The sequence below is a fragment of the Musca vetustissima genome, unplaced genomic scaffold (assembly GCF_032173495.1).
Source record: "Musca vetustissima isolate MV318-11 ecotype Yass unplaced genomic scaffold, APGP_CSIRO_Mvet_v1 utg6593, whole genome shotgun sequence".
NCBI lineage: Eukaryota > Metazoa > Arthropoda > Insecta > Diptera > Muscidae > Musca > Musca vetustissima.
Genome location: NW_026880356.1, coordinates 142140 through 169541, shown reverse-complemented (window position 1 = coordinate 169541; position 27402 = coordinate 142140). Strand labels below are relative to the sequence as shown.

General features: G+C 33.0%; 1 protein-coding gene across 1 annotated transcript in view; it reads left to right on the top strand.

Annotated features, from left to right (window-relative positions):
* Nucleotides 1-529: 529 nt before the first annotated feature.
* Nucleotides 530-27402, top strand: part of LOC133325939 (putative uncharacterized protein DDB_G0282133) — a 97386-nt gene continuing 70513 nt past the window's right edge. Inside the window, exons 1-2 of the mRNA XM_061534637.1 lie at nucleotides 530-1450; nucleotides 1532-1782. Coding sequence (XP_061390621.1) covers nucleotides 567-1450; nucleotides 1532-1782 — 1135 coding nt within the window. The 5' untranslated portion in view covers nucleotides 530-566. The remainder of the gene's footprint in view (nucleotides 1451-1531; nucleotides 1783-27402) is intronic.

The window sequence follows — 27402 nt, the reverse complement described above, 5'->3', positions numbered from 1 at the left end:
AAATGTCAGCTGTCAGAATAGTGATAACAAAAGAAATAAATAAAGAAACAAAAAAATAAACCTCAGAAAAAATACATTCAAGTGAATTAAACCCGCGATTTAATTTATAAAAAAAAACGAAGTGTCAAAGAAAAATTGAAAAAAGCCAATTTAATCATAATTCAAGTCAAACAGAAAAAAATATTGAAAGAAAAAAAATATTTAAAAGAAAACAAGTTTTAAATTAAATTATTTAACAATTTCGATTTCGCACAATTAACCAGGAGGAGTTACGTGGTCTAGTGGCAAATTTAACGACAGCAACAACCACAACAACAACAAAGGCAACAGGTAGTGTGTGACTAGGCCTACAGTGTTGCATTGTTGTTTACGTTCGGTTTATTGTTAACGAACAATTAAATAAAACCAACTTGTTGGGGCGTATAACGCATAACGACAACCACAACAACAAGGTTGACGACCACGACAATCAGCAAATCGCTTCAGCAACAACAGCGGCGGCGCGTAAAAAAATTGCCTACAAAACGCTGCTGTCATTATCCATTCACCACCATTAGCCTATACAAATGCGAAGAAATCTGCGTTTAGACTGGAGGGCCCTGGCACTGTTGGGTGCCCTCCTCTCGATTATTATCGATTGGCCGGGCTTAATGTATGCGATGCCAACAATTTTGCCACCTTTGGCCATGGCTGCACCAGCGTCGGACACCATAAATGTAATTAAAAACGATAAAATCTTAAATGTCTTAAATCCTTACGAGCATGCCGACACAGAGATGCATGTTCAGCGTAGTGTAAAGGACGAATTTACAGTCGATGAGTCAAATCGACCATTTAGTGATTTACAAGAAATACAACGAACGACAACCCCACAGCCGTTAGTAGTAGAGGAAGAAGCGGAAGCAGATATTTCCGTTTCCACAATGGAAACGTTGGAAATGCAAACGGAACGACATCATCATCATCGTCCAGAGATGATGAGTGAGAAGGAGCAGGAAAACGAGAATCTAAATAGTATTAGTGAAAACGATATTGATCGTACAACAAAAACAACAACAGTAAATGCATCAGTGGATAATGTAACGGATAATGTACAAAGTCCACAAGAAGTCGCAACAGAAGGCGTGTCATCATCAACAAATACTCATATCATGGACTCATGGACAACCAACACCCCCACAAGCGAAATAACGTCATTCCCATCAATTATCACGACCACCACCGAATCATCAGCCCAAATACAATCGACATTAATGCCCAGCACAGTTATCGATAACGATAATGTCATCCACCTTACCAAAGAAAACGAAACGGAGGCCCCAGCCACCGATATACGTTCCACATTTCAGTTCTCTGCGTCACATAATCTGGCCATTTTGTCCAGAACGGAACGTAGCATACGTTCGTCATCATCATCTGCCGCCTCAGCGGCCGCAGCATCATCAGCATCGTCGATGACAATAAATGCCAAATACAATACAAGTGGTGGTCCTTCAACATCACATTCATCAATGGGCGGCGGCGTCGTCAGTGGTCGTGGCATCGGCTCTGGCGGTGTTGGTCTTGTGCGACGTTCATCCGATATGGGTGGCATGAAAACCAAAAGACTGAATAATTCTAGAAATCTACATAATAAATATAATTTGGATCGCAATGAACGTTCGACGGTGTCTCATCTATCGGGTCCATCACGTAAAATACAATTGTATATAAAAAATCGCTTCTTACAGCTGTTGCCAGATGGTACGGTCAATGGAACGCCAGATGATCAAAGTGAATACAGTAAGTAGTGTTATTCAATTAAATTTTTATGGTATTTAGTTCAACAAAACAAAATGTTTGGATATTAAAAAAAAAAGATTTTATGGGGTTTTAATAAAAACAGAGAGCTTTTTTGTAAAACGACCTTAATCATATATCAGCTGACATCAAGTCTAGTCATATTCATAGCTTGTCGGTGACCACACTTATTGCCAACCAAACAGCTGATAAAATAGCATTTTTAAGTATTTCTGGAATTTTTTTAGTAAATATTTCTCTTGTTTTTTCCCTATACCACATAACCTAAAAACACAAATTTGTATCATTAATTGGCAGTTAATAATTTAGTAATCATAAAATATATAATAAAATAACCTAACAATCTGACCCACGGAACCAGAAATACCAGACAAATATTTATAGGCTCTGCATATTGTTGTTGTTATTTTTTTGAATATGATTAAGAAATTAATTAAATTATGATTGTGGTGACACACCTTTCAAAGCAGCACAGATCAATTGATTTCTTTCCTATTTAAACAAACATATATATAAATTTATTCAAAACATAGGCAATTTTTAAATTGAATTAAAATATAAAATTTTCTGGTATAATTAACATATTCGACAAGTTTTACATTTTTTTAGTATCACCAAGGGGAAAATGTTTTTCAACAAACCTTTTATTTCAAACATTTCACGCCTGTGTCTTTGGGTCTACGTGAAATTTGTTTTTTTCGCACGAAACCAAAACAGACAAACAAAAATTACGAAAAGTTAATTTAGGATGTCATTTATCACGTGGGCGTTGATTCTTTTCGTTTTTAGAATTTCGGTAAACGCGAAAAAATAGCCTCCGTCATTTAAATGTTCTCTAGCGACAAATCTTTCTGTATAAATAATCTTTTTTTAAGTTTTTCACATTTCAGAATATTATTTTTCGTTCGTTCAGAACGTTTGCCCAACAACAATTTTCCGCAAAAACAAAAAATAAAAAAAAACAGATAATCATACTTAATGTCACTTTGGGAAAATATGTTCATATTTTGCTAAAATGAAATATTCTGTATATGAAATGGAATATTTGAAAACTATTCTCATCTGCTTCTGGTTCCTCATGTCTGCAATAAACATGAATTATAGTTAGGTACTGTTATGGCGACATCTAGTGATAGTTGTGTATATGTATATCAATAAATATAAATCAAATTTATTGGATTCATTTGTTTCCACGGCAAATGATCGACAAGCTTCTTTTCACTTTTCAAAAATTTCACAAGAGAATTTTGTTTTTTTTTATCAATGAAAATATTTTGAGAGATATTTTTGTTTCTTAATTTTACATATATTTCGCAAAATCACAAAATATATTAGAAGGCAAAAGAGTGGAGAATAAATTATTTTAAAAAGCTCTCTTCGTACGTCATTGGTCTAAATTCACAAGGAAGTGACAACCTAAATTACGCGTTTTATTAAAACGAAGACAAACCAAAATTGAAGTTTATAAAGGTCTGTGGTTGTTCATTCTCTAATTCGTCTCACCAACAATACACTAGGCAGTTATTATAGATGGAATTCTGCATTATATGGTGAGACGAAAAAGGGATAAAACACAAACTAATCCACGGAGACTGACAATATAAAATACTAGTTTTGTTATAATAAGTATGACGTAAATGTAGTGTAACCAAAATCTAAGTTTTTATGTGAAAGATTTTAATTATTTGATTTTCTTTTCAACTCTATCATCATAATTAATTTAATTTACATTAAACTGCCAAGTGTAAATAAATGCTAAAACACGAACAAACTAGTTCAACTGCAGGATTCACAAAATGGAACTGGTGACATAGTTAGTGTGAATAATGTAGGTGTTTAGCTTGTTTTAATTTCGCAATACTTGTAAAGGAGATTTGAAAGCAATGATATTCGAATGTTTTTAAAATCACAAGTATCCAAGTTAATTTTCATAGAAAGAACACGACGATGCGTAAGGTGCGTTTGGACTATGCCTTCTAAATCGACTCGATTTCTAAAATGTGGTACATTATTTTTACCGAATACGGCATTTACATTAGAACTGTTTACCGGGTTAACCTACTTTATGAGGATTTATTTGGCATATATTCAAAGGAATTGAAAATTTAAACCCACTGGGTTAACCAAATCCGGTTAAATGTAAACGACCTTTAACATACTTTATGTGGATTTATTTGACATATATGCAAAGGAATTGACAATTGAAACCCAATTTACATATACAGGGGTTTCATTACATAGACATTTCTAATGAATAGAGTGCAATTAGTATTAATTTAGAAATACATTTAAATAATATGAATTCCAATCAGCTGATGCCTGTGCGATTAATTTGCAATTATGTTGCATCTTACTAATGTACGCACAAGATGAGACAAATGGCAAATTGAAATTAAATCATTTATGTCAAACAAATTTGGGTTAAATCGATCTGAATGAATATCAATATTTCATGTTTGGCAAAACACACAGAAAAAAAAAACATTCTTAGTCACATTTCCAAATATATTCCAATAAAACACACTACGGACAAAACTCATTTAAAATATTTCAAATCAATTTATTTTTATTTCGAAAAAAGCAAAAAAATTATTTTGTATTTGCTATTCACGACTTTACCTCACCCACCCTCCTCCTCCTCACATTTCTTTTCGCCTTCTTTGTTGTTTTTGGTGAAGTTGTCAATCATTCATAAGCACAAAAGCTTAATGATGTGCGACGCCGCCGATAGTGACGGAGATCACATTTGTTATTATGACAATGAAGATGATCTTGATGATGGGCCTTGCCGACAGATAAAGCTTCTTCATATTTTTTCCTCCCCAACAAAAAAATATTTATTCTCTGTGATATGTGAGAAGTAGAAGCAGAACACACAACACATTTCATTGAGTACCACATTTTTGCTAAAGTGTGGTGGTATATCATATCTCACATGAGATTTTTGGCTTTTTGACATTTGGGAACATGTATTCATAAGATCATATGTTTCGCTTTGAGAGGTGTGTAGTTGAACTTGTGGGATATTGATCCTCTCTCTATGCAGAACTTCAATGGAATCTATACAATCATCTTTTTGTTTGCTAATAACGGTAACCCATTTCGTAGTATTCTCAAATTGACTTCCTATATGTTTTATATGCTTTATACATTGTTTACCTCCCACCAAATTAATACCTGCAACCGTATGCCAGTCTTTTGCACAATTTCTTTTGAAATAAAGTATGAAAAAACAAAAGGCGTTTATGTTTGCCATAAATTTTCTTTAAATATTTTTGCTTTTTCTTCTTCTTCTTTATCATCGCATCCTTAAACGTTTTATTGGCTATCTTTAAACATTGATCATGTTGTCGCTGTGCATTACTGTTTCTTGTTGTTGTTGTTTCTGTCTTGCTTCTCCTTGGTCTGCTCTTTTTCTTTTTGGCGGCTTGCAAACACCGTGTAACATGAGCCACCAAATTGACTTCTGTTAATTTGATTGAATTATTACTTGCAGATCGATAAAAACCGATAATGATAAGTGGTAAGCATTCAGTGTTGTAAGGTTTTTCTTTCGAATGTTCTTGAAGATAATGGGCTGTGTGAATCATGTTGGTGTTGAGACTGTTTTTATTTCGTAATACTTGTGAAGGAGTTTTGAATGAGCAATGGAATTGAAACGTTGATAAAATGTTATAAAATTGCTGATGTTTTTGTAGTCACAAGTATGCTAGACAAATGTCATACAAGGAAACACGCATGGGATTCTTCGATCAGCTGTTGATTGTTTACATTAATACATATTCACAATAGTGTTCATTGATTTCAGAATCATTAAAATTAAAATCAGAAGATGGGGTTATTGGGCAGTAGGTGGAGCTTCTAGTATTACATGTTAAAGATTTTCTCTTATTGGCAAAATTAACAGAGTGATAGAAACTATTTAATATTCCGTTTATAAGTAACAGCTTCAAAACTGGTTCCTTTAAAAATAGACGAATCATTTCCTTATTTTTACAGTTCTTGTTCTAGTGACAATATTTTTTCTTTTACAAATTTTCATATTTTTGGATATGCAAATCACATTTTTACCTCTTATTCTCCCAGATATACGAAGTAAAATACAAAATTGTTGATATTTTTAGACAATGTACATAAATTTAAAAAAACATTTTTGTATTGTAAAATATGAGGTGTTATAAAAGCTGTTTGATATGATTAATGATATTTTCTGGTTAGGCCATAATTTAGCCGCAATTTTTGAAATACCAATGAAAATCCCCAAGGAAAAAAAAAATATTTCGTACCGGTGGACCGCGAAATGATGAATGTTAAACAGTAATGAGTAACGAACAAAACGGCTCGTGTTTAAAATTATGGCTTTATTTAATGGTGGCTGATTCTCTCTCGCTCGCATGTGTATGGGCCGCGCAAAATTTTTTTGGATATGTAAAATATTGTAAAGGCCCGTAAGCATTCATTGACATAGTTTAAACATATTTGTGGTGTTTTGTGTTTCATCTCCAATGACTTTCAAATTGGAATGAATGAAGAAACAAAACGCAAAACCAAAAAAACGTGAGGTTGTCCACGCACTGTCTGGAACTGCCTACCTTTTACATTCATTTTCATCTTTTGTGTGCTTGTTTTTTAGTTTTATTTATTTACTTGCACGTTATAATTCATAATTCCTTTATTGCCACTATTTGAAAGTTGGCAATAAAAGACGATTTATTGAATTTTACGACACACAATGGGAGAAAAGAACAATCCCCCCAGCCAACGTCATATGACAAGGTTGCATGAATTGGCCAAAACAAGACAAAGCAAATACTGTGGCAAACCAACTGTTAAAAAGTAAATCTTCTGTCAGTACCAACATAATCCAACATACATACATATCTCGGGCATTAGGCTACTGGGTTAGTTTGATATGATGCGGCAATGCAACTACAAGTTTTAATCCGCAGCGCTTAAAGCATTGCAACGCAAACGCATTTTATGTGTCTCATTCACTCACTGCTGCATTCCCGTAACGGGTGTGTGTGTGTAGGAATGCTTGTCTACCAATGTTTTATGTGGTGTTTATATTGTCTTAAATTAGATTAAGTCAATACAAGACTAATGACATGAAATCATAAAAATTGTCTCACATTTTGTTGTCACATCATAAAGAATGAGCGAGCTTTGTTGATAACAACAACATCAACAACGAAAATAAGTTGTTTATGTATTTCCCGTTTGTTTTTTTATTTCATATCATTGAACAGAAATTGAAAGTTGATACCTCAAGGCGGCTTTATAAAGCTTCTTTTTTTGGAGGGAAATGTTTCAATTCTCTTCTTGGAAATTATTAAGAATTTCCTTTAACGGATTACGGTATATCTGATTAATAAAATATTGAAATTCCATAGAAGCTGTAAGAACAACAAAACCGATATTTATTACATGGGAAATTGAGATATTTTAGTTTCAAATGACCCATAACTGTCTCTTATTAGATCATAAATTGTCTTTAACCTAACCAAAAAGGGAACAGTTTTCATTGACTTCTAACCGAAAACATGGTTGTATTTTAAATCTGTCAAATGGTGGGTAGTTATTAAAATGTAAATAAAAACATATAAAGTAAATCTTTTTCAATTTTCCTAAACATGGAAATTAATTTTCTCACCCATAAGCCTTTTGGTCGATTTGAGAGCTTGCCAACATTATAATAATTGTCATAAACATAAACTACAATCACATTAAATTATGACAGCCTACAAATGGACAAAAAATGATAAAGATGAGATATTTAAGAAAATTTCACCAAGGCCAAGATAGAGAGCAGGAGGAAAAGAAAATTGCCTACTACTACACACACACACACTATAACAATAATCCCCTGAATAGCAAACAAATTGTACAACCAACGGCAGCATCAGAGTTCCTCAGAATAAAAAATCAACGTCTGTGTTGGCCGAAAATTGTTGACAGGACTGCTGACATTAACTAACCCACGCAAATGAGCATGGCATTTGGAAACTATATAAGAGTGAAAGAGTAGAGAGTGGACGACAACACAGTGGACTTTACACAGTGTATAAATAATAACAATAAAACGGCTTATGTTGTAGCACACATTCATGCTTAGCACAATACAACAATACCATAATTTATGACGAAAACTAATGAAGATGTGAACCAAAAGCTGTGCGGGTTTATTTTTCTCTCTCTCGTATTCTTCTTCTTTTTGGCTGGATGTTGAGGCCATACCCCCACCGGTCATTCACAATGAAAATGGTAGAGGGGGAGTGGAAGGAGGTGGGCTGGCAAAACATACAACTAAATTTGTAAAACATCAACTGTGGAAGCATAAGAAGAAGACACGAAGAGCAATAAAAATAAATTTAATCGAAGCATTTTACGATTGAAAACGAACACAAAATCATATATAACTTTTTGAGAGAAGATTTTGAGAAAAGATTTCCGAAACAAAACACAAAAAACGGAATACAACAACATCCGAGTAAAAAATGAGGTCACCAGGCTAACACAGCGGTGACATCTGTAACAAATAAGTTTACATTTGGTTCTTTAAGCGTTTTTTAAAGGGCCATTTTACTGATCATGATGGCCATGCTGTGGCTATTACAATATGTTCTCCAAACATCTTTATTATATTGTTGGGTATATAATTTTTATGGGTTGTTACATTTAAATGTTTTGCTTTTTTTGATTGGCAGTTTCGATACGGATATAATGTTGTTATCGATATTTATTGATGTTTGTGTGTATGTGTGTGTGTTTTTTTAACTTGGTACATAACTGTTTTTTAATCAAAGTCGTAAAAATGTGATTTTATTAGTTGTATTTAGCCATGTTTTATCATGGATCAATAATCTTTTTTTATTTTTAAATATCCCTAAGCGCGTTGGGAACTAAAAAGGGGTGGGAAAAAGGGGGAGGGGATACTTGGCGAACTCTCTTTTAGAGAGGTAGGGGATCAATGATCTTTTGATTAGCAAACAACTATAATGTTTGTAGTTAACGTTATCGCCTGGATTTATTGGGGGGCTCCTTTTATGAATACGTATGACGTGAAATCATACCAAGCATGGCAACAGCTGATTGGGATATATTTCCCTTAAAATAACATATGAAAGGGAGAATGAAACATGTATAAATTCGCAAATATTACGATTTTGAATTTAAATTAATATTTTTATTATCAACAAATAAATTTAAAAAAAATAGAGTAGTAAGAATGGAAATCATAATAATTGTATCATATTATGTCATATTTACTTATGCTACATGTATATAGAATGATGTTAATTGAAATTGCCATTTTTTTATCATATATCCAAGATTTCAATAATAAAATTTTTATTTTAAGGTTGTTTCATCCGGCTAAATGTTCAATACTTTTATGGAATACATAAAACTAATTTATTTCATTTTTTATTCGATGTCTCGTTGGTTTTTTCCAACTTCTTCAGAAGTATTTTATTAGAATCTCGTAACGACAAGAAAAACATTTTTGTTGTTATTATACATTTTGTGATCTTGGATTAATACATATTCTACTTACAATTAATTTTATTTTAATTAAAGTTTTAATTTTGATAAGTTGTATGAATAATAACATGAAATTTGTCCTATATAAATTGCATATGTTATGCACAAAATATCGGTTGTTTATAATTATAAAATCTGGCATAGACATTAAATCTATAACATTCTCCAAACGTACAGTTTTCTGTCCAGCAGTTTTTTATTTTATTATGTCACCAGCTGATCGTCTTTGATTTACACAGTTCTATTTCTCTCTCTCCATCTCTGAACCTGACCATATGATGATGATGAGCTGCAGTGCTGCCAAAGCACTACCGCCGTACGCTTCAAGCAGACAACGCGGCATGTCCAATGCAATAAATGTCTGAATTTAGTTTATAATTAAGAAAGATCAAATATTTCTTCGTTGTTCTTCTTAGTGGTTGCATTTAGAATTTGTTATAAATTTATTTTAACATATGTTTTAAATGCATATACACATATATTTAATTTGTGAAAAGTATGTGTGGGTGCTTTTGAGTTTCCAAAATAAAAACGCCACTCACCGAAAAAAAAACAAATGGCAAAATTTTTTGTTAGGAGAAAAATGCAATAAAAACTATTTACGACCAAATAAAAAAATACAGACTGACAATGAAAATGGCATTCGTAAATCAATCAGCTGTTTGAGGATTAATGACAAGAGTATTTTGTCTTTTGCTGCAGCTTCTTCTTACTAATGGTTAATAAACTTCATGGCAAGAAGAAGAATGACATTCTAGGGAAAGATGATGGGAATGGGGATAGTTAATTGCAATAAATTTAAAAATGCAAAGATACTCTCAGAACAGATATATATGATACATACTTGAAGAATAGTAATGAAGGTATGACCAGGTTAATTGAATGATCTGTTCCAGAATCTTCTACTAGTCGAACTTGTAATCGATTTCTCCTAAATATATTTTTTAAAGGACTACGGCATGTAGATAAATAACAATTTGATTAACAAAAGCATTATTTTGACATCTAACAACACAAACAGCTGTTCTGATGCATTTACCTTGGTTATAACCATGATGCAATAATAAGGTGATGTATCAAAACAAAAACCTTTATTTTTGTCTCGAGCATCTGTCAAATTTTCCGTATAATATTACAAATGGCTGGCAACATTGCACATCGACTTCAAGTAGAAATTACGCACTTTGACAGTTATTCAAGTCATCAGCTGTGCTAAATGGGCTACCTATTTATTGTGTGGTTATGACATTTAATACATGACTTTGCAACAAAGTTGCTTTTTTAACTTAAATTTGTCATTAATTTTATTTCGTATTCCAATATTCCAATTTTAAAAGCTCAAGTGTTAATGTGGCTATTAGTTTTGTTTATTTTTTCTAATATATTTAAAAAATTCATTTTTTGACAAAAAAAACTCGACATTTACAAATGTAACTGTCATTTTCATTAAAAACACACACACAACATACCAAAACCCATTAAAACAGCATCCAGTTTTAAATTAGGAATTTCGAAATAACCGAACCAAAAAGCAAGCATTTATCTAACTAAAATTTTGTAAAAAAAATCATAACGAAAAATTTACAATGCAAGGCAACCGCCATCAGCGTACAAATTAACGACTTGTAAACGGAAAAACTAGTTCAAAATTCATCAAAATCTATTTAACACAACATGTGATGAATACCAGCAATATTGTTAAACGAAAAAAAAAACTGCCAGCCAGCAGAAGCATCATAAATGATGTTCGACACCCATCCAACCACACACGCTGTCAGATCTTGCTCCCTCTCAGTCAAACTCTCCACCATTACAAAGTCGCCGGGTCGGGTCTACATTACAAATTACCCAGAAATGTAACGCAAAATTAAGTGCTAATATGTGGAGCCAGGGTGACTTAGTTTTTACTTTACTCTTGGCGGGTTAAGAAGCTCCACGTAGCCTCTTAAGTAGCCGTTCAGATGTTCATACGACGGACGAATCCACATGACAATATTTTTTCTTTAGTTTATAAAACGACGACGACAACGAGTAGGCAAGTGTGGATTGAATAGCGCGAGCGCGTCTCAATCTTTGGCAAAGCAAAGCGCGAATGTAAACACAGCAATCTTTTGCGTAGGATGGTCGCAGACATTAAATTGATGCAGCCGTAAATGAGTGCGTCTACATTGTTGGTGTTTCGGATGTTAAGCCTGCAAGCATTTAAACACTGACTAAACTTTAAACTTTTTTTATGATTTGCAAAATTTCACAACATAGCACAACAAATATTTGCGGAAAGATTTTTTGTTGTTGAGCAGAATGTAAAAAATTGCACTCCACCCACCCCCTGGAGGCACAATTCGTACAAGTTGAAACTTATTTATGAACAAATAATGATGACAACCATCGACCACATGGTGGAAAGTGTTTGGCGATTCTCTTGTTTTATGTGGCCTGCGACAAGTTGTTGGAGTTGTTTCTACTGATAATCAAATCGAAGATAAGAACAGCAAGGTACAATTTAATGAGAGCAAAATTTGTTATTCTGAGTAGCCTCCACTTAGCGACAATAAGTGAGCATAAGAAGAAGAAACAAACATCATTTCCGTTGATGCTGAGAGAGATAACGACAAACACCACGCAGAGACGATGTGATGGTGATTTTGACAATAAAGAAAATTCGTTGGAGACTTAAAGGAGGACCGATTGACGTTTTAGGGAATTCGATTTTTGGGAGGTCTACACCAATATCTACATATTAATGTTGTCACCCTATAAATCAGCTGTTCTTGCAGCGATCGAAACTGACAATTTATATCCACCGGGTTAACGAAATCCAGCACAATGTAAATATAGTATAAGAAAATGTAAGCATTATTACTAAAATTGTAATACTTCATATTGGGCGCCATTGACGAGAAACTTATTCTCACCGGGTTATCGAAAATCCAGTACAATATAAACATACTATACGAGAATGTCAGCATTATTACTAAAATATTACCACTTCATATTGGGCACCATTTTGTTATCCTATAGACTAGAAATTTCATCAGTTAACCTATTGGGCGCCATCATTTGCCAGACTTGTTTTTTAATCTAAAAAAGTTATAATAGTACGTTTACATTGTATCGGATTTCGTTAACCCAGTGGGTTTAAATTGTCAATTCCATGGAATACACGGTATATTTGTTGGGCGCCATTTTCAGTTCAAAATCCTTTAAATGGCAGTTCAAATTCGTCCTAAAATGACAGTTTGAACAACAAATATTCATGGATGTTGGACAGTCAGCAATCGATAAAAATCCGACAGCACAGTCTTATAGTGTGTACTCACCATAAGTTATTGTTGACACCTTGAAAAAACTTTACAGGTCACATATTTTTTTTTTTTTGCTATTGTAAATGCTTACGTCATAGTGATGGCAAAACCCAAACTAATCACTTCTGTTAATAACTGAAGGTCAAGACCTACAAGTAGCAACTTATAAAACGACAATATTTACCTTTAACTCCTCCGCCAAAAGTAGCATTAACTGTACACTTGTTTTGAAAGGTCAACAAGTAACAAATTGCGGATGAAATTATACCATAATTAATATGCCTCCCTCGTACGACGACGACACTGATAAGAAGTTAAACTCAATTATCCAACGTCCTCTAATTCGTTGTTGTACCTCATGCCAGCAGCACCCACCATAATATATAATTTTGGGTTACACAAACACAGCGAAAATTTGGAATATTTTTTTTTTTTTTTTGTTAAAGCACAACAAAGTAGGAAGTGAACCCAATTCAATGCTGATGAGATGACAAGCTGGAAGCAGTAGCGGTAGCAATTGGAAGTCACAGTAGTAGTAGCAGTAGTTACTGAAGTATTTATAACGATGTCCATGATCATCAGATCGTGGCGAGATATAAATGTGTATGGCTGTGCGTTTAAATTAATGAAAATGTTTGTTTGGCTGGTCGGTCGGTCGGTGGATCATCATCAGCGTCACTGGCGACCAACAGCCTACATTACAACCCAAGACCATTGGAGCATCTGAAATACAAAACAACACCATTAAGGAAACGTGTGTGTGCTGGCTTTTCCAACAACAATAACAGTAGACGACAACACATTTCATAATTTAGTCATTATCGCGAAATTTGTAACGTCATAGTTTGTACTGTTGTTGTTGTTTTATTTCGTCAGCTGCTCACATATTTATCTAAAATGAAAAAAATATGCGTGAGTGTGTTCCAAACACTTGTAGAAGAAATAAAATATTTATATATAGGTGCTCTCATCTAATCAAATGATCATATATAGTAGAATTAATGTTGAGGGGGAGTGGGGGGACATGGGGTGTTTGCATGATATCGAGACCAACAACAATTTCATGCTGGCGAGACAGTGTCTGGGCTGTTGACACAAACGCATAAATGTATGTATGTATGTTTGTACATTTGAGGTATGCTAATGTGTTGCGTCGCATATTTTGCGTTCGGTCCATCCACATCCACATTGTCAATTGCTGTCATTTGAATTCATTCATACACATTTGACTGCAGCAGAATTATTATTTTATGCTGTCACTTCAAGCGTCCATTGTGTCTTCGGTCATTTGTAAACATAATTGAAATGATTGCACCTTATATAGTGTAATAAATGTGTGAGTGTCTTCTAAGAAATTATGTATTGAGTTGGGTTTGGGTTTACGGAAATATGTGGGCTATATGTGCGCTATATCCATAGTTTGAAAAGCATTGAATACATTTGCAATCATCTCAAAATATGTTTAAACGTGTGTAAAGTATTTCAGGACTTCGTTTATCATGTCAGCTTACATATACAAAGTCAACTATTAATTATTTTCTATTTCTGAAGTCACTTTTAATAGAAATCTCATTTAAGGGACCCCACCCCCATTCTCGATTTTAATTTTTCAAGATTTTCAATGGGCTGGTAAATAGATACCAATGCTTCTTAAGGTTTGTAACTTTGCACGTATATATTTGAAGATTTAAACAGGAAGAAAAATAATTTACAAAAATGTTGTTGTTGTTGTTTTTTGTGATCAAATAAAAGTCCTTATTTTTGATGGCGGCCATGATAACTCCTCACTGGAACATCGGAATCCGAAAATTCCAACGGTGTTAGAAAGAGTACATGTCTGGCACTCGTATGAACTAGGATTATTGACTTCGCTCTAAAATTAACAAAATGGCGGAACTTTGAAAAAATATTTTTGGAAAATCGCCGATTTTTTACCAAAAACCAAGTTAAAAAATAAGGATATTCACCGATTGGCTTTATCCTAGTTCATACGATAGCTATACACTCACAGAGAAACGTGTAAAAATTTGGAATCGATTGGGTTATTAGTTTTTGAGTTATCGTGCCCGGCATTCGCAATTTTTGTAGGGAAATTCTTGAATTAATGCAGATTCGAATTAAATCAAAAAAAATTGACCCCGAGAATGGGGGGGTCACATATATTGCTACCTAAGACATATATCAGCTAATAGCATCTAGCTACCCTCCTTGTCAGCTGATTTGTTATAAATTGCGTTTTCATTTGTGTCCTAACCACTTGTCTAAGTTTGAAAAGCGTATGTAGCATAATTGAAGCCAGCTGATCAAAGCCAGCTGAAGGTAGGGATCTCTAACTAATAATAACAGCAGATTAAAGCAGCTAAAAACTGGGACGTCTTAATTACCTTGGGCACTTTAATACAATTTTGAGGTGACAATTTTGAAAATACCTGATTTTGAGGAATTCCTATTAGAATTTTGAGAATATTAGGCAGCTACGCGAACTTAGAAATGTGTATGAATACGTAAACAAATATCAGCTGACTGCCTTTTTCTCATTTAAATGCTAGTTTAAACAGCTAGCATTTAGTTTCTTTATTTACAAATCGACTATATTTAGAAGGCCTTGTCTAAAAGTGCATTTAAATTTACGAAATCCACTCGATCTCAAATGTCAATTCCATAGCGTATACGTCAAATATAATCCACTGGATTTGTGAATTCGATTAAGGTGACGTATACGCTATGGAATTGATATTTGAGATTATGTGGATCAAGATCTATTAATAAGGTCACCCAGCTAGCGAAAGTCAGCTGTTTTATCTCAAGTCTAATGTCATAAAGTTCGACTGGTTTACGCTTTCAAAATTGAAGTAAATTCATAATAATGGATTTTGACAGCAAACTTGAGTGGCAGCTGATATCCATCTGGTCACCCTGGATGACCTTATTAATAGACCTTGTAGTGGATTTAGAGTCTAATCGTGCTCCAAAAGTTATTTTACGTAAATTGATTGGTGCAATCCAATCCATTTCAATATGTTGATCAGCTGATCTTTTCCCAATGTTGCCACATTTGTTTGTCATTCTATCTCTCATTAATCTAACGTATCGTCGTTTAGATGACTTAATTGACCCAAATATCTAATTTCATGCCAAAGGAAATGAAAAAAAAACCCAACACCGAATGAAAAGTAAAAGTATTCCTAAAAGAAAATATATATCGTGACTTTGGTCACATTTCATTTCATTAGACCGACAAACGGGAGACATTGTGCAATAAATTTAAACAACCCGTCCACACATCATGGTTCCACACACACACACAGACACATATATCGGACATAAAAATTGTCATGTTTAGTCAATAAAAGAAAGTAAACCGCCATCAATCACCTTTACGCCGGTTACAATAAAAAAATAAACAAACCGAAGAACATTGATTTAACCGAAAAAAAAACAAGATTGAAGCAGGAGCAATACCAGCATCCATGCCCCACCAACATTATTTATCCTTAATGCGGCTGGTGTTGATCGACCGACCAGCCATCATGGTTAAGTCTGTAATTAAATAAAATCATTGGTTACATGCTAACGTGACTATAAACGTGACAGTTTGCCGCCAAAATAGTTCAAGCGACGACATGTATTTTAGGAGAAATTTTTTTCTAATGGCCTTTAGAGTTTCGTTTGCATATTAAACACGCCGCATTCGGTAAGAAGAAGACGAAAAAAGTGCAACATGACCACCCTGATGGCCGAACTCTCTCGCACTGTTGCAAATTTAGTTCAAATGCTGTGGAGAATTTTGTTGGCATGCCAAATGCATTGCCAGATTTAAATGTTGTGTGTTTTTTTTGAGTAGTTGACTACTTGTGCCAGATTTGATATGCACCCACTGTGAAATTAACGATTATTTTTATTATTGTGATACAGTGTTGGAAAAATTTAAATAAACAAGAATGCCATAGGCAAACTGAGGATGATCATTAGCCTATATTTGGCTATTTTAAAACTTGGCACTTAATTAAAACTTCTTCGGTGTAAACCATGTGCTATTGCTATATTAAATTTGCATATTTTAGACTATGGTGCTAGATATCAGCTCCTAAAAATGTTCCGATACATTTTGATTAGATTTACAAGTTTGTCAAATCAAGCACGCCTCTCAATTTGGTACTATTTTAAAGTGTTGACACTTGGCAGCACTTTATAGGAAAATAATAGAAATTTCCCAGATTCATACATATAAGTTTCCCCGCATTTATGTGTGTTTCTGTGTTAACGTTTAATTGGATTTGGACTTGATACACCTTAAATAACATTTTATTAACAAAAAAAAAAGTAAAGTAAAGTTCAACACCACAAGTGTTGATCATGATTTAAGTCTTTTGGACATTTTAATGTGCCAGTGATACCAAATCAAGCCGGCTTAACCGACAGCCAGCCAGCCACTCATTTAAACGCCAAGTTGGGAGTTTTTCCTTTTTTTTTGCAGCACAACAGCGACGTCAGCGACGCTGATGATGATGGTGGTGTTGCCTTTTATTTCACATTGGATTTTCTGGCATTTAGTCAAGAATTCTGCCTACTTAATTACAGGTTTTAGGCCACATCAATTAAAAGAAATTACAATAAATTTCTCAAAAGAATGCCATATGCATGATGGTAAAGGAAAAAAAATTAAAATAAAAAAATCGTATCTTACCTCTTTGGGTAAAAGCTTGTAACTATCCATGCAACACTTGTCGTTCATCCTATAGTGAAAGTAATTTAAAAAAAATTGATATATGACAACGGCATTTATTAAACGTTAAATTGTTGCCTTGCTGCGTTTTTCATCTTCATTACAGAATTTTTGATTGATCTTGTCAAAAATTGATAACTGACAAATTACTTTATGGGCAAAACGTGCTGATCGGTGGCAAAAAAATGTAAAAGTGGGCGTGTATCTTTATTAAATGGAAATTTACCGAAAATGTTTTTTTGCCTTCTTCACTGTTGCTCTCGTGTAACATAACCGTCATGTGATTGCAAAAGAGGTGTGAACATAACTTAATTAGTAGCCGTATACAACCAGTTTTAATTTAGAGGACAAGTAATTGACTTATTCATCATTGACGTTGTAATGTTATATAATGTATGTATGTACAAAATCAGCTGATTGTCAGTGCACTGATGGCAAACTCAAGAAATTCTCAATTAAACATAAATTACTCTCTCCATTTCTCTCTCTCTCTTTGTTTCATATATCATAACTCTCGTTATTTATATGGATACAAAATACTTTAGTTCAATGACACGATTTATTAGAATGTTGTAAATACTGTCTTATTTGATATCTAAACGGTATTTACATTAGAACTTTTTGTCGGGTTACCTTACATTAGAGTTTACATTTACATTAGAACTTTTTGTCGGGTTTACCTCCACTATGAGGATTTATTTGACATATGTGTAATGGAATTGACAATTTAAATCTACTGGATTAATAAGTCCTGTAAACGTACTGTTATATACATTTTTACCGGCTAAACCATGGCACAATGAATAGGTAGTCCATTTAGAGCAGCTGATGTATCATGGGCTAAACCTTTAAGGGGAACTTTATGAGGATTTATTCGACATATATCCTATGGAATTGATAATTTAAACCCACTGTTACAATATAAATGTACTGTTACTAAATCGAAATCGTTTCAAATACAACACTGTTTTTCAGCAAAAAATGCATCACTTCTGCAAATTAATCATCGTCTATGTGTCATTTCCTTTGTATATATTGCCCAATAAATGACTATTTCCGATAAAACCTATTAAATGTAAACCCCTCTCAAATCATCAATCAAGAGCTGTTTGGTATTTTCATTATCTTAAAGTAGTTTAATATCTAATAATATAAATAGATTATTCAAATTTCTTGGAACACTTTTGTTTGAGGGTTGTACAGACATTAAATCCAAATTGTCATAGTATATGGATTAGAACAGCTGTTGGTGAAATCAGCTATCGAACAAGCTATTGTGATTTTAAACCATGATAATATTTTGACAATTTAAACCTGAATAAAGTTGTGCAAAAAATGTGGAAACTATTTCATTCAAATGTCATGGCTCGCTTTTATTTAATGGTTGCAATGTCATCAATTATCAAATGTGTATATCGACAAATCAACAGTTGACTGGCATTGTCATTATCTCAAGGTATGTTTAAACGGTTGCGATTTATTTAAGGATTTCATAAATCAAATCGATTTCTATTCGTAAATGTAAATTTACTTTTCTTGTCTATTCTCCCTTAATTAAAAGCTCATTTAATATATAAAATGTCACATATATTGCCACATTAGACAGATATCAGCTGATAGCATCTATCCTTGTCAGCTGATTTGTTATAAATTGTATTTTCTGTTGTGTCCTACCCACTTGCAAAATGTTTGTTGCCAACAGCAGCATTGGTTTGCAATTTAATTTTTTTTTCATTTCTTGTATGTGTTTTGTTATAAATAAAATGTAAATTTTCATCTAAACGGTTGCATTTATTTTGACATATTGTTGACATGTGACATGTTGTTGCACACACTCGTATACAACTGCATTCACATGATAATGGTCAAAGAAAGAAAATGTTCAGGAGCAACTGTATGTCCAATACACAGTGTTGGATATTAGATGAAAGTCATTGTATGGCAAAAATTTTTTGGACACACAGAGCAATATTTTATTGTTAGAATTTCGTTGGCGTAAAATTGCATTTCAAATGTCATGGAAAATTATAACAAGCACTTGGTCACTTCAAGTATAATAATTTTGAAATAATTTTTTTTTTTTTTTGATTTCATTCAAAGAAAAAATATGTAACAATATTTTGCCTTGTCCAAAAATGATTTACAATGCCAAAAATTTATATAATTTTATGTAAGTGGGTTTTTTTAATAAAGAAAAAGAACATTCCTTTCCCCAAAACAAACAAGAAACCGGATCAATGCCCTTAACATCAACTGCCCTTCTCTCGTCGTCGGCAATGACGTAGTATCAACCGAACAAACAATGAATTACAAATCAATAACCAGCAGCAGTAATACTGACCTAGAATTACGAAACCCTAATGACAGTGATTGAAAGTTCTTGATGTGGCACATTCAACAAACCAATCAAACAACCACAGAATTTGCAACGTCATCATCAGGGCAAATCAGACAGTGAACATCATCATCATCGTCAGCATTCACATGGGCTACTGAAGAAGAGAGTTCATCGCAATATTTCCTGTATTGTTGCAATGCATGAAGGAGGGGCGCAAAGAATCAATGGCACTGCCACACACAGACCCCAAGCTTCTTGGTTGCCGCGTTTGTTTGTCAGCATGTTGTACAACATGTTGTTGCAATGAATTGGTAATTATTGTCAATAAAAGAACAACCATGCCTTGGACTTGTGCTGGGTTCTGTGCTTCCTACTTTTTGGCATAATTGGAATTGACATAATTGAATGTATGCGACATTCTTTGCCGAACTCTCAAGAACTTTCCTCAGTTTTATTTTAAAAAGTGAAATTCTTTTTTGGCACAGTAATTCAACAACTAACTGATCCACTAGAATGCAAAAAATAGACTCGATTTTTTTTAATTGAAAATCAATAAATTATTAATTGCCATAAAGAAATCATGCAAGCATGTTTTGTTTTCTTTTATACGAAAGGAGGGCAAATTTTGCACAATCCACAGAAGATCACAAATTAACGGTTAATAATTACAAGGCAACCTCGAGTTGAATGGAATTCGAAAATCTTCTTCTTCCTATGATTTAAGTTCTTACATCATTATAAATAAATAGCCCACTAAATTACAAGAAGCAGAATGTTTGCACCCCCCAAGGGGTGCCCACAACATTCAAATAAATTCTAAAAAATATCCACATTGCCAATGGCCTAAGTAATTAATTAACTCATCTACAGAGAGATATAAACATAAAGCAGCAGGAATTAAAATTGAAGGTCTAGTACATATATACATACCCGAACTCAGCACTGTTAAGTGATATTTTGCTATTGAAATAATGTTTGTTTGTTTTTTGTTATTGTTGTTGTACTTAAAATACGATTTCTTTCATTAATCAATTAAGGTAGCCCAAGTACATCCGTAAGAATAGAAATAATAATAATAATTTTCAAGGGGGCATTTAAGTGATTTAAACAAATAACACCAATGGGTTTTGTGTATAAAGCCGCAGTGGTTTCAAAATGTAAATATGTGGCACGTGCGTATATCCAAAATGTCTCTAATTTTGCTTCTTAATGCCTACAGAAATTTAAAACATTATAGCGTTTTACTGGCGTAACAAAATACATCATCATAAAATTATTTAAATTGTTTGTAACGTTTTTGTTTGAGGATTGCACAAATATTAAAACAAAATTGCCATAGTAGACTGATTAGAACAGCTGATGATGCAATTATCGGGTGTTGTATCAATACAAAAACATCTGTCAAATTTTATATATTAATATTTCTCATGGTTGGAAACATTGCATGTCGAATTCAAGTATAAACCATGATGCAATAATAAGGTGATGTATCAAAACAAAAACTTTGTTTTTGTCTCGATCTTCAGTCAAATTTTTCCTTATAATATTTTAAATTGTTGGTAACATTGCACATCGAATTCAAATAGAAATTATCAATTTTGACAGTTAATCGAGACATCAGCTGCTCTAAATGGGCTGCCTATTTATTGTGCCATGGTATAAACTATGCTCTTTGAAAGTTTCGGATAGTCGGATGCGCTAAATGGAGTCATAGATCAGCTGTTGGTTCAATCAGCTGTCAAAGAAGCTATTATAATTTTAAATATCAATAGTTTTTCGAAAAATTGTTTCAGTACATTTTGAATGGGGTTAGGTAAAAAAAATGTGGAAATAGTTTCATTCAAATATCATGGATCGCTTTTGTTTGACGCATGATGCAATAATAAGGTGATGTATCAAAAACCGAGACAAAAACCTTTGTTTTTGTCTCGATTATCTGTCAACTTTTTCCATATAATATTTCAAATGGTTGGCAACACTGCACATTGAATTCAAGTAGAAATTACACACTTTGACAGTTAATCAAGATATCAGCTGCGCTAAATGGACTACCTATTCATTGTGCCATGGTTTGACGGTTGTAATTACATTTATGCAAAATTGCCAATGTGCAATCAGCTGTATAGAGTTATCTCTCAATAAATTTTAAATTTAATTGATCAATAATTAGTTTTTTTAAAAATTCAATTTAATTTAGATGTTCCCTTTATTAATTTTAATTTTTTTTGGGATACATACATTTGTGCTAAATTTAAGTACATCGTATTTTCAGTTGTAAACACACAGTTACTTATGGCACAATTAGGCTATGCCATCTAAATCAAGTTACAGAACCCTAGCTGGTATTTTAAAGCATAAAGCGTTGCCATTTTGGTACTTTTAGGAAAAGTGATGCAGTTTTTTATTACAAAAGCAGGGTTGTATTTGAAACTATCTCGATATAGTAAATGATTTCGAGCAAATCGAGATGAGTTAATTTAATTTTAAAACTTCCAGTCAAAATTTTCACTACGTTTATATTGTACCGCAATTCGTTAACCCAGTGGGTTTAAATTGTCAATTGCATTGTATGTATGTCAAATAAATCCTCATAAAGTAGGTTAATCCGGTAAAAGGTCTAATGTAAATGGCGTTTAACTTTTTTGTAGAGATTTTGTTCTGTGAAATATTAAAAAAAAAAAATTCTTCCAAATGGAATTTGGCAATAATTTTACAAAATCTCAAATAAAAGATATGGCTGTAATCAGCTGTTTATGTGTTCGATTATTGAATCGTAATTTATTTAGCAACTCTTTAATTTTTTTCGCAATAAATGTGGCAACATTGTGAATAATTACGAACGAAATAAGTGATGTAAATTTAAAATATTTAAAACAATTACATTTTGTGTCTTACAAGTTCCACCTAGACCTAATTTACACAAAACGGAAAACGATTTTTTTATTTATTTTTTTTAACCTTGGAACAATAAATATATTATCACCTATGAAAAAATTTACATTCCACACAGATTGTTACATTTGAACAATAAAATAAAATATTCTAAAAATGTTACACAATGTCCTCTAGTCATATTTTTGTCTGCTTTTTTTCGGAGAAGATGAATGTGTTCTACTGTTCAATTTTATTTCACTTTTTCGTAAAACTATGCAAAAACTGTTTTTTGTTTTCGGTTACTAAGAAGATCTGTATCTGTTTTCAATTGAACCAGAAACGGACAGTACAAATTGTTTAGTTGTTATTGGATAAATATGGCAATATATAATAAGTGTTGTGTAGATCCAAAAACAAAAATTATGTACATATGCTAATTGAATGACCACGTTGAAAATAAATAAAAAAATAATGTTTAACTTAAACAAACAATGGCAAAGAGTTTTTAGTTTTTTCGTTTCTCTCGGTGTGTGATATTGGCAAGCAGTATTTTTCCTTAGTTTCGATGTGAAACACAACGAAGAACTATTTGCTTTATTTCGATGGTTAGCACCAGGTTTTAGTGGGAAATCAGTTAGGTAGGAGCACATGACTCGATACAACATTTCAATTTGTTCAGTATTCGGCAAATGCAAATATTTAAGTTTTTTGGAGGGATAGACATTTGGATTTGGTTCATTGAGGATACAAATATCAATTAACAAGACATATTCCAGGAGTTTTTGTTAGTAAAACATGTAAAAGAGCAAAGTTTCAACATGCTATAAAAGAAGAAATAAATACGAAAGGGAGATTAATAAAGAATTAATGGGGGAGATACATACGAGGATTTGAGGCATGCCTTATTACGTTCCATTGTATAAAATGTCAATTTTTTAAGGAATATCCGAATCAAATTTAGACAAATTGTAGACTACATTTACACATGACAAATAAAGGAAATCAAATTTTTTAATCTCTTCCCAAATTCTAAACCAAATATTTCCCATTTACCAATTTTTTTATTTTCCATTTTATGTCTTATTTTTTTATTTCCCCCTGGATACCATGTAATTACTATAAAAAATCGAAATCTCTATGGGAAAATTAAATTGTTTAGCCCCCAAACCACAACAACCACAAATTTAAATAAAAGAATTATTTTTCCCCAAAATCAAAATCGAAAGAAATCATTTCATCACAAGCAATAAAATAGCCACCAAAAACAGTGAAAGTTAACAACACAATGCCACATACAGACAACAACATATAACAACAAGTACAATTTCATTTCATTGTCTCGAGATGTTTCCCCATGATGTTATTTCAATGATGACGTTTATAATTGCCACAGAGAGGCAATAACATGAGATTAACCCAATAAAAAATAAGAAAAAAATACAACATTCGGACATGGGACAGACAGACAGCAGCAGACACCCAACCAACCAAGCTTTACAACAAGCTGCAGGGCAATAAAAACAAAACGAAACCACTCAATGTGTTGAAGGGTCCCCATGGAATATATGCAACTTCCCCAATTTTTTTTCGTTTCGTTTCAAATTGAGGGGAAATGTAGATGATTAGCACTCAACTTCATGTACATATGTTGCATGTTTGTTTGTTTGTCGGTCTGTCATTTAAGTAATGACCCTGTATCATCCAAAATAATCTCCGTAGATCCAAATCATTTAATTGAATTAAACAAAAAAAGTTTAGTTAACTTTTGAAGGTTTTCTATCAAAAGATAACCTTAGGGCTTGACATGTGGATACCACCCAAATTGCATTTATTAATAATAAAAAATTATTTAATATCATATTAATTGTCTGTCATGTTATTGAAAGCCTCAGAACCCACTTACCCTTTTCAGCAACAACTACTAGATTGTCTTTTTTTATCAATATTTACTTATTAAATAATGACTACTTGCCACATTACAAAATCTTATCCGCATTACGCTAAGTGGTTCATTACAATGTTGTGGAAGGGAAGGAAGTGAAATGATAGGAAAATAGTTTACACTAGAAAAATGTGATGGCATCATCTAGACTTAATTTTAAAATTAAACTGAAATTTTCTCGATTTGCAATACAAAATAAAATCCAATCATTATAGCCATAACACAATAAGTTGGTACTCCATTTAGCACAGTTGACTATCCTCTACATTACGAAGATGACACAATAAATAGGTAGTTCATTTAGCACAGCTGATGTCTTGATTAACTGTCAAAGTGGGTAATTTCTTCTTGAATTTGATGTGCAGTGTTGCCAACCATGTGAAATATTATATAAAAAATTGTGACAGATGGTCGAGACAAAAACAAAGGGTTTTGTTTTGATGAATCACCTTATTATTGCATCATGTCTACGAATTAGAATAACAAATTTGTATTATGACAGCTTATCTGATGATCAGCTGTTCTGTTGACTGTTGGGCAATATCGTTCATTTTCGTCGTTCTCGTTACTCATATGGAACTAGTTCCTTCGCTAGATTAATTATGTCTGTTTACTTGATATTTAGTACACGGAAAAGGCTATTAAAGCGCGTTTATAATACACTTTACATTTTTTATTGATTTGTTAAATTCCGAGACGTAGTCTTTAATTATTTAAAAATTCCATTAAATGATTTCCATTTCCTTTTTATAAACATGTTTATATGCTTTTAGCATAAAATTTTTTCTTGTCATCTGTTTCATTGTTTATATAATTTTATCATTTTTTTAATCATTTATTTTGTTTTTCTCCCAGTGTATTTAAACATTGTAATCAACTTTTAACAGCTAATAAAAAAACCCCAGCCATGCTATGGAGAAAAGCGTGCATTATACACCCACTTTATTATTGTCATCCTCGCAAACCCCCGCCTTTCAAAACTCAACGAAAGGCTTTCCTGGTTTCCTCGATATTTATCTCTTTCTCATCATAAAGATATCTGGTGGTGTGGTTGGAGCAAAACGAGTGCGCTGGTATTTAATGTCAATATTTGACTTGTAATTATACTGTTAGATACGCATGTCAATTTCGCACTCGATGCCAACAGAAAAGAAAAAAATGATTGCACGCCATCTATGACTGGTGGGCTTCAAAGTTCTACTATTCTAAGCGTCTGGTTAAATACTTCCTCTCTGTCGTTGTGGTATTTTGTTTTTCTTTCATACAAATAGTACATCTATTAGCCGTTTTGCAATTCCAGTTCCACTGAATAATAAAGGAGGATGAAGAAGTAGATGAAGAAGAAGACAAAATAAACCGCTCATCTTAGATATGATGTCTTAACTTTAAAAATACTCCCACTTGCTGCAATACGGACTATATCAGATTCTAGGAGTAGATAAACATCTCATTGTGCATACATTGCAGAGCAGATGATGATCGGCATTCTGTTGATGATCATCAGCATCTTCGTCATATGGATCTTCAACAGATCTAGACAGAGTTGCATGGCTGACTAGCTTGGCAAAAAAACCCTGGCCATTATGCACGTCTCTCGCTCTCTTTTGACAAGATGTTTAGATAGCAGTTGCTGCTGCTGTTGTTGTTGTTACTCCTCGTACAGGCAATTGAGACTGCAATTTGAAGTGTTTTGTTAGAGAAACCGTGGAAACAAACTGTAACACCGGACACCCACACACAGTTCGTGGTTTGAGTTGTAAACTAGAGTATCTGTGTGTTGTGGTGTGTTTGTCTGACAAGTCTGGCAACTCAACTCCTCCGACTACTTAGCAGAAGTAAATAAACTAAAAGTTTTTGCCTACGATGTGGATGATGATGATGGGTTGTGGTGTTGGCAGTACTGCATCGAATGAATGGTGTTGGTCGGTCGGTCGTCGGTCTGTTTTACGGTTATGACTTTATTAGCAGAGATCATTAATTGTTAATTGAGTATTGCAATGAGTGAATAAATACCTAGAAAATGGCCATACTACAAGCTGCAAATCGATATTCTATTAAGAGGGCTTTTTGTTGTTCTTGTGGTTGTTGGAAGTCTAAAAAGTTATGTTGGCTGGTGCGGAAGTTATTTTATGAGCATTGAAATGAGAAAGAGAAAAAAGAAAAGAACAAAGATGAAGGATAATTTATTGGGTATTGAGTTAAATTCTGGGAAATTGATTTAGATTTGTTAAAGGAGTTGAGATTATTATAGAGGTTGTGAAGAGAGGAACATATTTATAAAACTGAACTTTTCTAGATATTTTTTAAATTTCATTTAAATATTCTCGATAATTTTAATTGTCATTTTTCATGTTTGTTAACTCTACACTGTGAATTTAAATAACAAATTTGTATTATGGCAGCTTATCAGATGATCAGCTGTTCTGTTGATGTTTGGGCAATATCGTTCAATTTCGTCCCCCTCTTTACTCAAATTGAACTAGTTCCTTCGTTCCATTAATTGTGCCCGTTTACTTGATATTTGGTACAAGTAAAATGGCTATCAAGGCGCGTTTAGACTATGCCTTCTAATTTGTGGTGCAGAAATCTAGCTGTCTACACTGTTTTAAAGTAATATAAAGTCAGTCAGCTGATAATTGTTTACGTATACATACACATTTCTAATTCCACGTAGCAATATTTTAATCATACTCTACATACCAGAAATTTGTGGCATACCATAAATTATAAACATAGCTCTTATGGAAAATTTATAGTATACCCAGATCCTCTGATGGATAATATATCACATTCATGAGGCCACGTAAGATTTTACGTATTAAAATATGCTAATATCTAATTGCAATTATACCACTTGAACGTAATACTCATGTAA